This window comes from Perognathus longimembris, chromosome 28 (assembly GCF_023159225.1).
Source record: "Perognathus longimembris pacificus isolate PPM17 chromosome 28, ASM2315922v1, whole genome shotgun sequence".
NCBI classification, from domain to species: Eukaryota; Metazoa; Chordata; class Mammalia; order Rodentia; family Heteromyidae; genus Perognathus; species Perognathus longimembris.
In genome coordinates, this window is record NC_063188.1 from 60,428,345 (window position 1) to 60,444,558 (window position 16,214).

General features: G+C 44.0%; 2 protein-coding genes across 2 annotated transcripts; one reads left to right on the forward strand and one right to left on the reverse strand.

Moving 5' to 3' along the window:
• Positions 1-1,357: 1,357 nt before the first annotated feature.
• Positions 1,358-5,152, reverse strand: LOC125343069 (uncharacterized protein CXorf49 homolog). The gene is made up of 6 exons (XM_048335368.1): positions 4,487-5,152; positions 3,114-3,270; positions 2,592-2,668; positions 2,294-2,339; positions 1,447-1,488; positions 1,358-1,362 (listed from the first exon to the last, which is right to left on the reverse strand). The coding sequence occupies exons 1-6, from the start codon at positions 5,150-5,152 to the stop codon at positions 1,358-1,360; spliced, it is 993 nt and encodes a 330-aa protein (XP_048191325.1).
• A 4,936-nt stretch (positions 5,153-10,088) lies between these two features.
• LOC125343407 (zinc finger protein 809-like) lies at positions 10,089-10,950 on the forward strand. The gene has a single exon (XM_048335824.1). It carries the CDS (start codon positions 10,101-10,103, stop codon positions 10,539-10,541), a length of 441 nt encoding a protein of 146 aa, XP_048191781.1. The 5' UTR covers positions 10,089-10,100; the 3' UTR covers positions 10,542-10,950.
• The last annotated feature ends 5,264 nt before the right edge of the window (positions 10,951-16,214 follow it).

Consider the following 16,214-nt stretch of genomic DNA (forward strand, 5'->3'; position numbering starts at 1 on the left):
GGGAAATAGCTGCTGAGGAAGCAAGCCTGCACATCATCAGCCATCCACCAGTAGGACTCAAACATCTCATTCATCCAAATACACCACAATGCCACCATTTTGAAATCACTGAACTTCCCCTTGGGTTTGGAGATCTCAGCTTCAGCCTACCCCATCTCTGTTTTAGGACTTGGAAATCCCCACAGATGAAAAACAGAGTCCAACCACCTATTTGATCCCTTACAGATTGGAGGCCCTTTCTATATGGCCTGACCTCCAGAATCACATCTTTCCTCCTTAGGGTGGCAGAATTTTATTCACAAATATACTCAGCCTGGATAACAGACTAACCAACATGGAATGTTGTCTTCCTTTTTGGTGTGTTTGTAATCCCTTGCCTTTTGGCAAAGGAATGTGGCACAACTCCCACGTCTCTCTTTTCCTTTCACTCTCCTCAATCCAACATGGATTTGTACTGACTCTCAGGCCTACACGGGCAGAGGCCAGCACTGAGGTAGCCATTTCAATTGTTTGGTGGTAAATGTTATGCCAGGTCATGAACTCAGAATAAATGTCCTTTGGCTAGGCACAGGTCATTCTCACCTGTAATCCTATCGGTTTGAAGGCAGAAAAGCCTACAAGACCTGACCTCCAATTAACCACCAACACCTGAAAGTGGAACTATAGCTCACATAGTAGAGCAGTAAGTAGCCTTGAGCACAAAGCTTGGGGACAGCTTCCAGGCCCTACAGTTAATGCCCAAGACCAGCACACAAAAAAGTAAAATTTTAAAAGCTTGTCTGAATAATGTGGTAATAGTGGGCAAGGTTACAAACCTTCTGTTAAAAAGCAAACAGGAGATTAGATGGAAGATTCTCAGAGAAGAAAGGCGAGGATAGGGAGAAGGCCTATAGGAAAATCAAGGAAATGTAAGTTCAACCAGGCTAAGTCCATCCAGAACATAGACTGAGGGAACCAATGTAAGCCTGAGTGCAGGGCTCATGCTCAGGATTAGGCCCAGATCCCACTCAGAAAGAAGGCCTATGCTACAATGGCAATGACAATCCCCTTTCACTTCTATGAGACAGGACGTCCCTCTCCCACTCTTCTCTTTCTCACATGAGACGAGAGAGAGAGAGAGAGAGAGAGAGAGAGAGAGAGAGAGAGAGAGAGAGAGAGAGAGAGAGAGAGAGAGAGATTGGACCAGAGAACACAAAAAAGCACTTTATTTTGAAACTTCTGTCAACTGGGGTGGGCAAGAGACAAAAGATGGGGTTGAGAGAAGGCACTGGCTACAGACAACCCAGATTAAACCAGCTACACCACAATCCCTGGGCTTCACAGCACTGGGTTCTTGTCTTGCATGAAGAGGCCGGGTTCATACTGTCAAAGAAAGCAGAGTCAGGATCAGTCAGAAGCGTGTTTCAGCAACCAGGATTATGTGAAAGGTTAAGGTTAAATACTTACTTTCAAAAGAGTGGAACTTCTCATTGAGGAATTGAATGGCCGCTGAAACAGAGAAGCATAAGTGGGTACTCTAGCCAAAGGGATGCAGGAATCCATCCGGTTTCCCTACTGTAACCAGGAAACCAATAGCCCTGAAAATTGACATCCCTCTAGTCTGTGTCCAAATGCTCTGGGTCTAACTCTCCACCCACTAATCACCAGAATTCAGTGTGGTAATGTCCTTGACACCACAAGAACCTGAACCAGCAGTTAGAAAGGATGGAGAATGGCACAATCATCCAAACATCTTAAAAACAACAAACATGTCAGAGCTCTGGTGGCTCATGCCTACAATCCTAGCTACTCAGGAGGCTGAGATCTGAGGACCAGGGTTCAAATCCAGCCCTGGCAGGAATCTATCTCCAATAAACTACCAAAAAATGGCTGAAAGTTAAGGTGTAGCTTAAGTGGAAGAGTGCTAGCCTTGAGCAAAATAAAGCTCAGGAACAGCATCCAGGCTCTGAGTTCAAGCCTTAGGACTAAAACACACACAAAAAGGGAGAAGAAATGCCAAACAAGCCACACCAAAGAGCACTTAGAGGGGAAAATAAAGGAGGTATCTCTGAAGGTGCTGGGAGAAGCTCTCTGGGATTTGTTATCAGGGCACATGCTGAGTTTCTTTGCTCATATACCAGCAGTCAACACATAGAAGGCTCCAGGCAAGCCTGATTGATTTGTTTGTTTGTTTTTCTCTGAGGGGAATATTGTTCTTATCTCTAAGTGCAGCCAGCCCTGACAGATACCTGCTCCCATATACCCAACTGTCTTTCTTGCTCTGGCCCCTGCCTCTGTCCCTAGTCCATCATACCTAGTTGATCCTTGAGATTCTCTATTTCCTTCTGTAGCACCGGACACTAGGCCAGCAGACCCAAGAGAAAAAGAAATAATGATTAATGTACTGTCCTCTTTCCTAATCCTCCTACCTGCCCCAAGCCTTATACCCTCCATGACCCACAGCTATGTGGAAAGACACACAGAACCCTCAATGGCAATGAGATACCCTCTGTCCATTGGGATGCTTGATGGGGGAGTGTGTATATTTCAGCTTAACTTGGCCACTGAGTCCACCGTCTAGATGGGCCAGCCTAAACTAGAGAAAGCATTACCCGTGGACAGCCTTGCTCTCCAGATGGTTGTTGTGGCCTTTCCGGACCTGTGGGATGCACAGGTGGTTCCTGGTCATCTAAAAAGAACACAAAAATCCAGCCTCTTGTGAGTGAAAGATGAAAAGTATCTTGCGGAGTCTCAAATGAGGCAACATCCCCCACTATTGGCATCAACTTCACCCCTATCTGGATCTGCCTTCCCTGGCCCTCAAATATCAAGTTACCACTGTGTTTCCTAGCACTGTGGCTGATGTTAGAAAAGGCTCTGTTGTGCTGAAAGTCTGCTTCTGGACTGGAATGTGGTCACTGTTACTAATCACTGCATAAACCCCACTTACAGGACACATTGCTGCTTGAGTTCAGCCCTGTCCACATTCTCTTTCCTGTGGAAGCACTGTGTAGGCAGCCAGGGTAGACTGAAAACAAGGCAGAGTATCCTATCCCCTTTAGAAATAATAGAAGTAGACATTTCCTTCCTCCTTACTCCATTTCTTCCACTGTTCTCAAAACCAGAATACTCACCAGAAGGTGCAGAGCCTCTAGGGGTTATACTCCCCTGTCTCTGGGGTAAGTGCTGTGATTTTTCTAAAATATGTGGGACTCTGGTGTGGGCATCACCACTGTTGAATTCTCCACGATGCAACGACAAGTAAGGTGGTACCGGCCTGTATGTAGGAAGCTAAAACAAAAATTTTTCAGTGAATATTTATTTGTATGGGTTGAGGTCTGGTGAGGAAAACGGGGATCTGTAATATTGTAGTCATTTCTTTTCTATTTTTAAATATAATTTTGTTATTGTTAAGGTATTATATAGAGGGGTTACCATTTTGCGATGTAGGTAATGTGCATATTCCTCTTGTTGACAATATCACCCCTTCCTTCACTTTCTCCCAGTTGCCCCCTCCTGTACCTGCCCACAGGTTGCACAGTTAACTTTCCACATGGTATATACTGAATGCCATCACTCTATTTGTTCACCCTTCCTCTCCAAAAGCAGAAAAATAAAAAGGAAAAAATCACATACAACACTTTCATCTTTAGCATTCTTTTTTGTATTTTTATTACTCTATATAATTGGACATAGGGTGCTTCATTCTATTTCCATACATGCATTAAGATATTTCAGTCATATTAATTTACCTCTTATTACTCTTGTCTTCCTTCCATTTTTAAATCTTCTTAGAACTTTTCTAAATAAGTTCCATTGTGATCTTTTTCATTCACACCTACAGTATACTTCATAGTCTTCCACTACCACCTGGCTCTATTTTCCCCTTCCTCCCTCAGACCCTTTCCTCCCAGTTGTTCCCATTTATGGTCATGACGAGTGTCTTTCCTTAGATCTAGCTTCTGCACATTAGAGAAATAATTCAGTATTTGTGTTTCTGAGTCTAGATTACGTCACTTAGTACAACGGTCTGAATTTATTTCTGTCCACTGTGGGAGACTCATTTCATCAGCACTTTCTGCCTGTCAGCCCCAGGCCAGGAGGCAGAGCTAACTAATGAGAAACCTAGGGTACCCAAAATCCAAAACTGGGCACCAGTGCCTGTTACACCTGTAATTCTGGCTACTCAGGAAACTGAAGTCTGAGGATCACAGTTCAAAACCAAGAAAGACTCTGAGCCTCTTATCTCCACTTACCCACTAAAAAGCAGAAGTGAAGCTGTGGCTCAAGTGGTAGAGTGCTAGCCTTGAGCACAAAAACTTAGGGATAGTGCCCAGGCCCTAAATTCAGCCCCAGGACTGGCCCCAGGATTTGATTTTGGCAACCTAATGACAGTAGGCTTCCAGTGACACCCCCTGAACAAGAGGTGGAGGGAATGTGGACAAAGATAATGTGTATTAACAGAGGGAGATGCATGGTGAAAGGAAGAGGAAAATGGTTTACTCACCTGGGCTGGAATTACAGGATCTCTATTTAGCTCATAATCTTCTCTGGCCACAGGCTGAGTCTCCCTTCTCCAAGTCCTCGATCTCCTCAAAGTGCCACCTTGCTTGGACTGCTTTGGTCCAGGACTCAGAGACGAAGATGACTTGGAACTCCCAAACACAGGAACACATGGGATTGGAGGTAAGGAAGCTGCTTCCAGAGGAGGTGCCTTGATCCTTTGCCCCCAAGGAGGGAAGAGTCTTCCCAGAGTAACACTAGAGTCACTCCCTGGGAATTTCTTCTCATGAGACATCTTCTTTCTAGGATTGCCCCGGGGGGAGTCACCTGTAGCAGCAGCAGCCATAGTATAAATGGGCCTGTTTCCTCCCTTAGCCCTGACCACAACTTGTTTTTTCTTATAGGAACAGGCTTCTTGTTCTCCAGCAGCCTGGTTTTCCCTGTTTGTCTTTAATTCCTGAGAAGAGACTGGTAAACTACCAGGCACAGCATCAGGATTATCCTGGTCCTGGCTATCAGAGTTTCCAGCTGTGTCTTCTGATTCCTTGGGGTTGTCTAACTTGGTCTGATCTCCACGTTTCAAGCTAATAGTCACCCTCATCGGTGGTATCTCAGTGGACTCTTCTGAAGTCTCAGTGTCAGAGGATGACTCAGCACTCTTAATGGCCATTTTGCTAACTTCACTGCCCCTCTTCTCCCAAGCTCTGCCTGGCTCACGTTTACTTGAGTGTAGGGAGGTGGTAGAGGCCTGCTGTGCTCCCACATGGCTGGCGGCCAGTGTACCTCGCCCACTAGTGAGAAGCATGACTCTCCCACCAGAAACCAATGTACCTCTTCCCCCCAGCACGCCTCTCCCACTGGGGACCGGCGCACCTCTCCCACTGGGGACCGGCGCACCTCTCCCACTGGGGACTGGCACGCCTCTCCCACTGGGGACCGGCACGCCTCTCCCACTGGGTAACTGTGGGCCTCTCGCCTTGGAGCCTGAGGCTACTTCTGCACAAGTGATGGGCAGGGCTGCTATACCTTTTTCCCGAGTTGGGAATCTCAGCATGCCTCGGGCCACCCGATAGGTAGGGTGCTGCACGACTGTCTCCTCAACATGGGGGTCTGGCACTGAGGGCTGAGCACCCCTCCTCGCTTGCACTGAAGAACTAGATTCTCCACCCCGAAGGACAGTTCCTCCTGCCTCTATCACTTCTAATTCAGACTCTGAATCAAACTCACAGCCTTGGGACCCTGGAAGGCCTTCCTCTACCTCATCTCTCCGTGGAGGACCAGGGTCAACGACAAGGCTGGGAGCCAAGGGTCCTCCACCACCAACCCTATAGATACTAGAGCGTTCCCCACCCACTGCGCTGAAACTACCTCCCCGAGCGGACGCCTCACGGCGAGAGTTCATGTCGCTAGCGTCCGTTTTGCCGAGGCCGTTGGCCTGGTCACCACAGGCGGAGCGCGGCGTTCGCAGATGCTTTTACCACACGCGCCGCAAGCATCTGCGCCAATGACGCGAGGCTTTCGTGCCCACGAGAACACTGCACAGTCTTCTCATTGGCCTGTCCTCTACCAATCACATCACGTTTTGTTGTCATGTCACTCAAGGCCCTAGCCAATAGGAATGAGATTACAATCCTTTGTGGCCAACCGCCAGGCTTCTACGACAGCCAGATCAGAGGGCAGTGGGTAAGGGGCGGAGCCTAGTAGTCAGAGGGCGTGTCTCCCTTTTCCCGCTTCTTTTGTCTCCCTAGCTTAGAATGAGAGCCCCACCCACCCCCCCAAAGTAACGGCACAATAACGGCACCTCACTCAGGGGTTTCCAAGAATTCAGTAATGATGGATGTGGAAGCCCAGCTCCCAGAAACATCCCATTGGCCGAAAACCCCCATAACCGTCAATACAGAACCATCACCAAGGGCACACAGCCACAGTGTGTGTAGTAACTGAGGCATAGTTGTAAAGCTCCACAAGCACACGTCTTTTTTTTTTTTCGTGAAGAAGTATGAGGACCAAGCCAGGTGCTAGTCTCTCAAGCCTATAATCCTAGCTACTCGGGAGGCTAAGATGTGAGGATCATGGTTCCCAACAAGCCCAGGTAGAATAGTCCAAGAGATTCTTATCTCTTACTTAACTGGCAAGAAAAACAACTGCAAGTGTGGTTCGAGTGATAGAATGAAAATCCAAGTGGAAGTAAAAGCCAAATGAGAGTAAGAGGCTCTGATTCAAGCCCAAGTACCAGCGCATCAGCACATATATGTATGAGGACCAGTGATCATAGATTGTGGGCTTCTTGGCTTTTCTCTATTAGTTTGATGCATTACTGTGAATCAACTTTGAGACCCCTTTCACACCCTTGGAGACCAGCTTTGTCAGTCCTGTCTCCCTCTGAACATATGGTCTGATCTCTGCTCACATTCAAACTAAACCAGCATAATACTATTGCTGTAGCATGCATGCTAAAGGCGGAAGGGACTGAGCCTTCAGTCTCTAGGGGAGTGACAGGTTCTGAGGCTCAGGTCAGAGAAACCCATCTGGGCCCCACTGAAGAGGAGGAGTTGACCCCTTTTTCCTGTGTCTGTGTTCTTTTTTTCCTTCAAGCTCCTTACACAACCAGGACAAATTGCACTACTTCATGCCACACAGCTCACAGTGAGCTCAGAGTGCGATTGTCTGGTCTGTTTGCCTATCTTTAGACAGACCACCAGGCAAAGTCCCACCTGGACCAGGTATCAGGTCTCCTTGAACTTTTATTTCCCAACATGACCTTTTACTTTGCTAAAAGAAAAAAGTGATTCCTGGGACTCCTGTTAGGGTAGAAGAAACCAAGAGCTAGCAAGCCAGCCAGCAACAATGAGCAAGTTTGGCTCTCCCAGGCTGTAGTGAATCCTGGCACAGTGTTGGCCTCCCTCTGGGAGCTGTAAAGTGCAGCTCACAGTAGGAGAGTCTCATGGTAAGTGATACTTACAGATTCCAGTCTTTTACATCACAAACTCCTAGAAGATATTGGGCTTCAGGCTCATCTGTCCTCAGTCTTCAAGAACTATTTCCCTCATCCACATATCATCATTATTCATTTCCTCTAAGGGGGAATAAACCCTTCTCTTTGTGGGTGGAGGTGTCTGTCTGACTATACTGTGGCCTTCAGGGTAAATACACAAACCATTTTTATTTTGTTCCCAAGTGCCATCCTTGTATGCCCCCAGTATGAACGATCATCTATGACTGTGTAGGGTGAACATTCCAGTAACCACCTCTCAGAGTAAGAAACCAAAAATTGGCAGTCAGGGGACACTGACATTTCTCCCTCTCTACAATCACTACCCCTCCCCCAGGCTTCCAGGGGTCACTTGGCTTTTAGAGCACCCCTGGCTCAAAGATTCACTTCTACTTAAAAACTTAATAATTATTGTTCAATTAATAATCCTTCCATGCTATAAAACTTAACTAGGTCAAGTTAAATGCAGAATCACAAGTACCAGGAGCATACACTTTCAGTTTTGCCCATAGGTATAAAATGATCAATGTCCCGTGTTCAGAGGCTTTCTGATTGTTCATTGTACCTTCAGAAGTCCCATATGAATTTCTGAGAAGCAAACCAATAGCAAAAGTCTACATACTCGATGACTGCAGCCATGTGACTTGGAAGAGACTAAAGTATAAGGAGTATAAGGGAGTTTGAGGATTTTGCAAATTGGTTTACAATCAGAAGACATTACTAAGTTGGAGGATGATATAAATGCTGTATAATTTTATTATAATGGTATGCCCATTAAAATGTGTTTATAAAACTATTCCTGGGCTGGGGATGTGGTTAAGTGGTAGAGTTCTTGCCTTGCATGCATTAAGCCCTGGATTTGATTCCTCAGTACCACATAAACAGAAAATGCTGGAAGTGGCACTGTGGCTCAAGTGGTAGAGTGCTAGCATTGAAGAAAAGTTGTTGCTTTTTTTTCCCTAGGTCATGAGAGTGTAATATCCCTGGAATTTTCTTTTTTCAAATTGCCCTCATCAGTAGTTAACATTGTAATTCAAGCCTTGTAATATATTAGAGACTGTCCCTTCTTTTCCATTTTCTTCAGGAATTTTCTGTCAAAGTGAAGAAATGTATCCCTAGATTGGTTTTTAAGAAATTTGTAGGGAGGGCTGAGAATATGGCCTAGTTGCAAGAGTGCTTGCATCGTATACATGAAGCCCTGGGTTTGATTCCTTAGCACCACATATATAGAAAATGGCCAGAAGTGGCGCTGTGTCTCAAGTGGTAGAGTGCTAGCCTTGAGCAAAAAGAAGCCAGAGACAGTGCTCAGGCCCTGAGTCCAAGGCCCAGGACTGGCAAAAAAAAAAAAGAAAAAAAGAAAAAAGAAAGAAATTTATAGGGACTATTCCAGAGTTTTTTAGGTTTTTTTTGTTTTGTTTTGTTTTTTACATTTGACTCATATAGACCTCTCATGGTAATGTAAAGATGCAGATTTACTAATACTTCTTGTGTTATGTTTCCTAGAAAATGATGGCCTTTTTCTACCTCTTCAACTTGGTTAAAAATAAAGTGGTTCAGAGTGCACGCAAGCATGAGTGCCAGGGTTGCTCAGCAATGATGGATGCTCTAGGGAAACGAATCCGCTCAGTGGCTGAGGGGTGTGCGCTCAGGGGACCACGTGGAGCGGCTTGGGCAGCAGGGAGCACGGGAGCCTAGCAGACCCCAGAGTCGTCCTTGTGAAGAAGTTCTCCTGCAGCGGGGTCGGTCCCGGAATCTGTGAGACTCTGCGGCGGCCCCAGGGTGCAGGTGGGACGAAGCCCCGGGAAAACCCTCCTACATGCCTCATTCCCATGATAGTGTTATGCCAAGTCGCGAAACGACCACCAAGAAGGCCACCAAGACTCAGACGTTCCGAAATGCAAAAGCAAGTCAAGGCTTTATTCAGGCAAGCTGCAACTCGGGCCTCGTCCTACCCACCGACACAGCGGAGGTTAGGAGGAAGCCCCGAGCTGCAATTGCACAGGGCTTAGAAAGGCAAAAAACAAAGTTACAGCCATCAGGTGTTCAAGTAAGACAAAAAACAAAGTTACAGCAATCAGGTGTTCAAGCAAGCAAGATTAGGACACGGGTACAAATCTGAGTGGCTCAGGGCTCGAGGCATTCTGGGGGCAGTTAGAGTTAAGCATTCCCAGCGGTTAGAGTTCTCGACCGGCTGGGCCCTAATAAGCTTGTCCTGGGTTTGCTCATAGGGCCTGCTTATTTCAGGTTCGCGTGGTAAAGTGGGGCCTGACTTCAAAGTCTGGCTCTTCAATAGGTTCTACCGGGCGGCCGTGTGGGCCAGCACCGAAGCTGGGTTGAGCATTACACTGAGCATTACACTGAGAGTGTTGCGGAGTAAACATTGGGCCATTTAGATCTTCCAGTTCCCAGACAGTAATCAGCCAGTTCCTGTGCAGGCCTGGATCAGCTGGAGTCTCAGACACTCGAAGCCCTGTTGGCTTTGAACTGCCATCCTGAGATTTCAGCCTCCTGGGTAGCTAGGATTACAGGTGTGAGCCATCCATCAGCTCTTGGTTGGAGGCTGAGGCCAATGCCAGCTTCTGTTCAGGGACCCTGGGACTGTTTCTTGTCTCAGGCTGCAGACCCAATGTCAGCCATGCTTCTAGAATCATCTGTTCATTGTCCACAGCAAGAAAAAATGACAGGATCTCTGGAGCTGGTGTCATTTGCTGATGTGGCTGTGGACTTCAGCTTGGAGGAGTGGCAGGACCTGGATATTGCTCAGAGGACCTTGTATAGAAATGTAATGCTGGAGACGTACAGCAACCTGGTGTCCTTCGTGCCCTGTGTTCCTAAACCTGAATTGATTCTCAAGCTGGAACCAGGTGCAGAACTGTGGACAGAAGATGCCTCAGACAAGAATTTCACAGATGTCCAAGAAATGGAGGATATGACTAAGATGTTCCAGGAAGGTCCAGATAAATGTCTGTGTGACGTAGCAGTCAAAAATAGTAACACAGTGGAAGAAACAGAGAGATTAGTTCAACACATGAGCCAGAGCTGTTTAGGAGTAATGGGAACTCTTTAGAGATGAGGATTGAGGAGCTCATGGAGTGTCAGCACATGCTTTGCTATAGTGAGGCAGATGAGATGAATGCTGCTGTATATAGGCCTGGTGTGTCTCCTGTAGGTAAAGAATGCCTCAGCTATTCAGACCATTTAATCAAAATTATGAGAGTCCAAGTGAGCTTCAGTACTTTGAATACGGTGGGCAAGGGAAGGTATTAATCTCAGAGGACATATTCTTTAGAAACATTTGGGTTTGTGTGGAAGAGCCCTCCTATAACCATAATGAATGTAGAGAAGACTATAGTTTTAAGTCTGCTCTCCTTGCCCAAGAAATACTTCAGGGATGGAGGAAAACACTTGACTGTACTGTATGTGGAAAACCATTTTACTTAAGATCTACAGTCAGTACACATCGGAAAATGTACACATGTACATGTGGCGAAGGTGAAAAATGTTTCAGAAAGGAAATACTCATTACAAAATCTCAGGCCAAACATCCAGAGAAATCCGATGAGTGTATCCAGTGTGCAAAATGCAACTCTGTCAAGTCAGACCTGACTTTCCAACCTCAAACAGGAAGAGAACCAAAACCTTATGAATATGAGGAATGCAGGACACGTTCCACCCAGAGGCATCAGAGAAGACATACAGGAGAGAAACCTTATCAGTGTAACACGTGTGGAAGGTCTTTCAGAGAGAGAGATCAGACCTCACTGTGCATCAGAGAATCCACACAGGAGAGAAGCCTTATGAGTGTAATAAATGCGGAAGGTGTTTGGTCCGTAAGACACACCTTCAGGTTCATCTAATAACACACACTGGAGAGAAAAAATATGAATGTAAGGAATGTGAAAAGTCTTTCACCAGTAAGGCAAACCTCAACAGACATGAACGAATTCACACAGGTGAGAATGCTTATGAATGTTACGAATGTGGAAATTCTTTCAGATGGACATCACAACTCACTTTGCATCAGAGAACACACACAGGGGAGAAGCCTTATCAATGCAACAAATGTGGAAAGTCTTTCAGAGGGCAGTCACACCTCACTTTTCATCAGAGAACACACACAGAAGAGAAACCATATGAATGCAACAAATGTGTAAAGACCTTCAAGTGGAAGTCTCACCTCAGCACACATAACAGAATTCACACAGGTGAGAAATCTTATGAATGTAACGAATGTGGAAGGTCTTTCACCCAGAATTCACACCTCAGCAAGCACAAGAGAACTCACCGAGGTGAGAAATCTTTTTTTTTTCAAATTTTTATTATCCAACTGATGTACAGAGAGGTTACAGTTTCATATGTTAGGCATTGGATATATTTCTTGTACTGTTTGTTACCTTGTCCCTCATACCACCCTTCCTCATCCCCCTTTCCCTTTCCCCCCCTGAGGTGTTCAGTTCACTTACACCAAACAGTTTTGCAAGTATTGCTTTTATAGTGGTTGTCTTTTTTTACCCTGTGTCTCTCAATTTTGGTATTCCCTTTCAATTTCCTACTTCCAATACCAGTATACACGGTTTCCAATATACTCAGATAAGATTACAGATATAGTGTATATACAATCACAGGAAGGTGATACAAGAACATCATCAATAATAGAAGCAACAGATACACATGGGACATTGAAAGTAGTTACAACTGTGATATAACAATCGTTTACATAACATGGAGTTCATTTCACTTAGCATCATCATATGTGTTCATAAGGGTATAGCTATTGGGCTCTTGTGACCCTCTGCTATGACTTGACTAAACCTGTACTAAATATTCCCAATAAGGGACACCATAGAGTCCATGTTTCTTTGGGTGTGGCTCACTACACTTAGTATAATTTTTTCCAAGTCCTTCCATTTCCTTACAAATGGGGCAATGTCATTCTTTCTGATAGAGGCATAAAATTCCATTGTGTATATGTACCACATTTTCCTGATCCATTCGTCTACTGAGGGGCATCTGGGTTGGTTCCAGATTCTCGCTATGACAAATTGTGCTGTGATGAACATTGTTGTGCTGGTGGCATTACTGTGATTTTGTTTGTGGTCTTTTGGATAGATACCCAAAAGTGGGGCTGCTGGGTCATAGGGGAGTTCTATATTTAGCCTTCTGAGGAATCTCCATACTGCTTGCCAGAGTGGCTGAACCAGTTTACATTCCCACCAACAATGAAGGAGGGTTCCCTTTTGGCCACATCCCCTCCAACAATTGTTATTGTTAGTTTTCTTGATATAGGACATTCTTACTGGGGTGAGATGGAATCTCAATGTTGTTTTGATTTGCATTTCTTTTATGGCCAGTGATATAGAGCACTTTTTCATATGTCTCTTGGCCATTCTCATTTCCTCATCAGAGAAGTCCCTTTGTAAGTCTTTATCCCACTTGATGAGGGGGCTATTTGTTCTTTGCGGTTTTGTTTTGGAAGAAGGTAATTTTTTAGTTCTGTATATATTTTAGATATGAGGCCTTTGTCCGTTGAATGGCTGGTAAAGATCTTCTCCCAGTCTGTGGGCTTTCTGTTTATCATGCAAGCTATGTCCATTGCCGTGCAGGAGCTCTGCAGTTTGATGCAGTCCCATTTGTCCAACCTTTCTTTGATTTGTAGCCTTTCTGGGTCATTGTTAAGGAAGTTCCATCCTGCGCCAAGGAGCCCAAGTGTTTCTCCTACTCCTTCCTTTAGTGTTTTCAGGGTGTCTGTTTTGATTTCAAGGTCTTTAATGCATTTGGAATTGATTTTGGTGCAGGGTGATATGTAAGGATCTAGTTTTAGTTTGTTGCATGTGTTGAGCCAGTTTTGCCAGCACCATTTGTTAAGAGGCTATCTTTCGTCCAAACTATTGTTTTAGCTCCTTTATCAAAGATTAAGTAGGCATAGTTCTGTGGATTCATTTCTGGGTCTTCAATTCTGTTCCATTGGTCTTCAGGCCTGTTCCGGTGCTAATACCAAGCTGCTTTAATTACTATAGCTTTATAATACAGCTTAAAGTTGGGTATTGTAATTCCTCCAGCACTGTTCTTTCTGCTTAGGATTGTTTTTGCTATTCTAGGTCTTTTATTGTTCCATATGAATTTCTGGATTGCTTCCTCTATTTCATTAAAAAATTGTGTTGGGAAATTAATGGGTATTGCATTGAATTTGTAGATAGCCTTTGGCAATACTGCCATTTTGATTATATTAATCCTCCCAATCCAGGAGCATGGGAGGTTTTTCCATTTCCTTAGGTCTGACTTAATTTCGTTTTTCAAGCTTTTAAAGTTCTCCTCAAAGAGGTCTTTCACTTCTTTGGTTAAGGTTATGCCTAGGTATTTTATGTTTGGGGGGGGCTATTGCAAAAGGAGTTGCTTTCCTGATTTCAGCCTCGGACTTCGGGTTGTTAGCATAGAGAAAGGCCGTTGATGTTTGAGGGTTTATTTTATATCCTGCAACTTTGCCAAAGTTTTGGATCAGCTCTAGTAGCTTGGGGGTAGAGTCTATGGGATTCTTTAGGTATAGGATCATGTCATCTGGGAAGAGAGAAAGTTTAACTTCATCTTTTCCTATTTGGATCCCCTTTATATGTTCTTCTTGCCTAATTGCTCTGGCTAGGAATTCTAGAACTATGTTGAAGAGCAGGGGAGAGAGTGAACATCCCTGCCTTGTTCCTGATTTTAAAGGGAATGGCTTTAGTTTTTCACCATTTAGAGTTATGCTTTCTTTGTGCCCTAAGATGTGATCTATTTTGGAGAATGTTCCATGTGCTGCGGAGAAGAATGTGTATTCTGTTGTTGCTGGGTGGAATATTCTGTAGATGTCGGTTAAGTCTAGTTGGTCTATGCAATTATTAAGATCTGTGGTTTCTTTGTTCAGTGTTTGGAGTGTTGATCTGTCCATAGGTGATAGTGGAGTGTTAAAGTCCCCAACTATCAATGTGTTTGGGTCTATGAGTGTTTTTAGAGTCAGTAATGTTTGTTTGATGAAGTTGGGTGCTCCTGCATTTGGTGTGTAGATATTTAGAATGGTTATATCTTCCTGTAGGAAAGATCCCTTTACTACTATGTAGTAACCTTCTTTGTCTCTTCTTACCTTTTTTAATTTGAAGTCAATTTTGTCTGATACTAGGATTGCAACTCCAGCCTGCTTATGGGGGCCATTTGCTTGATAGATTTGATTCCAGCCTTTCACTTTTAGAAGATGTTTACTTTTGCTGGATAGATGTGTCTCTTGGAGGCAGCAGAAAGATGGATCTTGATTTTTGATCCAACTTATGAGCCTATATCATTTGATTGGAGAATTAAGTCCATTAATGTTGAGAGTTAGGATTGAGAGATGATCATTTGTTCCTTTCATTATCACTATCTGTTTAAAGCTATGTCTTCCCATTTCTTGATCTGATGTTTAATATTTAAGGTTCATTACGCTGTCTGTATTGGGATCTTGATTGAGGATTTTTTTTTTTTAACGCTGGTTTGGTGGAGATATATTGTTTCAGTTTTTCCTTACTGTGGAAGACTTTTATTTGACCTTCGGCTATGAATGAGAATTTGGCTGGGTACAGAATTCTTGGTTGGTAGTTATTTTTATTTAGTGTTTGGTACACTTCATTCCAGGCTCTCCTTGCTTTCATGGTCTCTGCTGAGAAGTCTGGGGTAATTCTAATTGCTTTTCCTTTATATATAATTGTTTTCTTCTCCCTAACAGCTTTAAGGATTCTTTCCTTGGACTCTACTGATCCTGTTTTGATCACAATGTGTCGGTGGGATGTCCTATTCTGGTCTGGTCGGTTTGGGGTTCTAACTGCTTCTTGTATCTGTATAGGCCTTTCCTTCTGGATATTTTGGAAGTTCTCAGCTAATATTCTGTTAAATAGGTTGCCTATCCCATCAACCTCTTTCTCCAAGTTTTCCTCAATACCTATTATCCTTAAATTGGGCTTCCTGATCGTGTCTTGAATCTCCTGTAGCGATCTGTTTTGTTGATTGGACTGGATTTGTATTGATTTTTGATCTTTCTCCATAGAATCTAAGGAATCTTCAGCTCCTGAAATTCGATCCTCTGCTTCAGTTAGTCGGGACTGTAGGCTAGCTACTTGATTTTGAATCTCTTTTCCTTCTGACTGGCCTTTCCTGATGATTTCCATGTCATTTCTTAGGTCTTGTATGGACTTCTTTACTTCATTAACTTCATTACTTTGGTTTTGATTGTTATCTCTCAAATCTTTAAGCTGGTTAGCTATCTTTTCATTTGACTCTTGAAGTTCATTTATCTTTCTATTTGTGGATGCCATGAAATTATCCATTAATTTTTGCTTTGCCTCCTCACGCTCTAGAATAATTGACTGAAGAGATTCAAACTTTTCATTTATCATGTTTATCAGTAGACTTTGTAGAGCATTTTGGGGGTTCTCTTCTATGTCTTTGATTGACTGCTCTGCTTCCTGCTTGTTTTGAGTGGGAGAAAAGACTCCATTGTTTGCCATCATTCTTGTGTTCCTTCTGCCCATTTGAATTGGGAATGCCAGTCTACCAGCACCTGTGAGCACCGTTTAAGACCCAAGCAGCCCTTACCAGTCACTGTTGTGTAAATCTTACAAGTTCACAATTATATACAGATACCTTGTATACCTATCTATAAAATTAGATTTGGTGTTCCTAAAGAATACAATTTCAGTATAACAACCGATCCTGGGCCCTGTATTCAGTAGTTACTTAT

Coding starts and splice junctions, on each gene's coding strand:
- LOC125343407 (XM_048335824.1), top strand. CDS start 10,101: ATGTCAGCCATGCTTCTAGAATCATCTGTTCATTGTCCACAGCAAGAA.
- LOC125343069 (XM_048335368.1), bottom strand. CDS start 5,152: ATGGCCATTAAGAGTGCTGAGTCATCCTCTGACACTGAGACTTCAGAA. Junction 2,340..2,591: donor GAGAGCAAGGCTGTCCACGG/GTAATGCTTTCT, acceptor CTGCTGGCCTAG/TGTCCGGTGCTACAGAAGGA. Junction 1,489..2,293: donor GAATCTCAAGGATCAACTAG/GTATGATGGACT, acceptor TCTCTGTTTCAG/CGGCCATTCAATTCCTCAAT.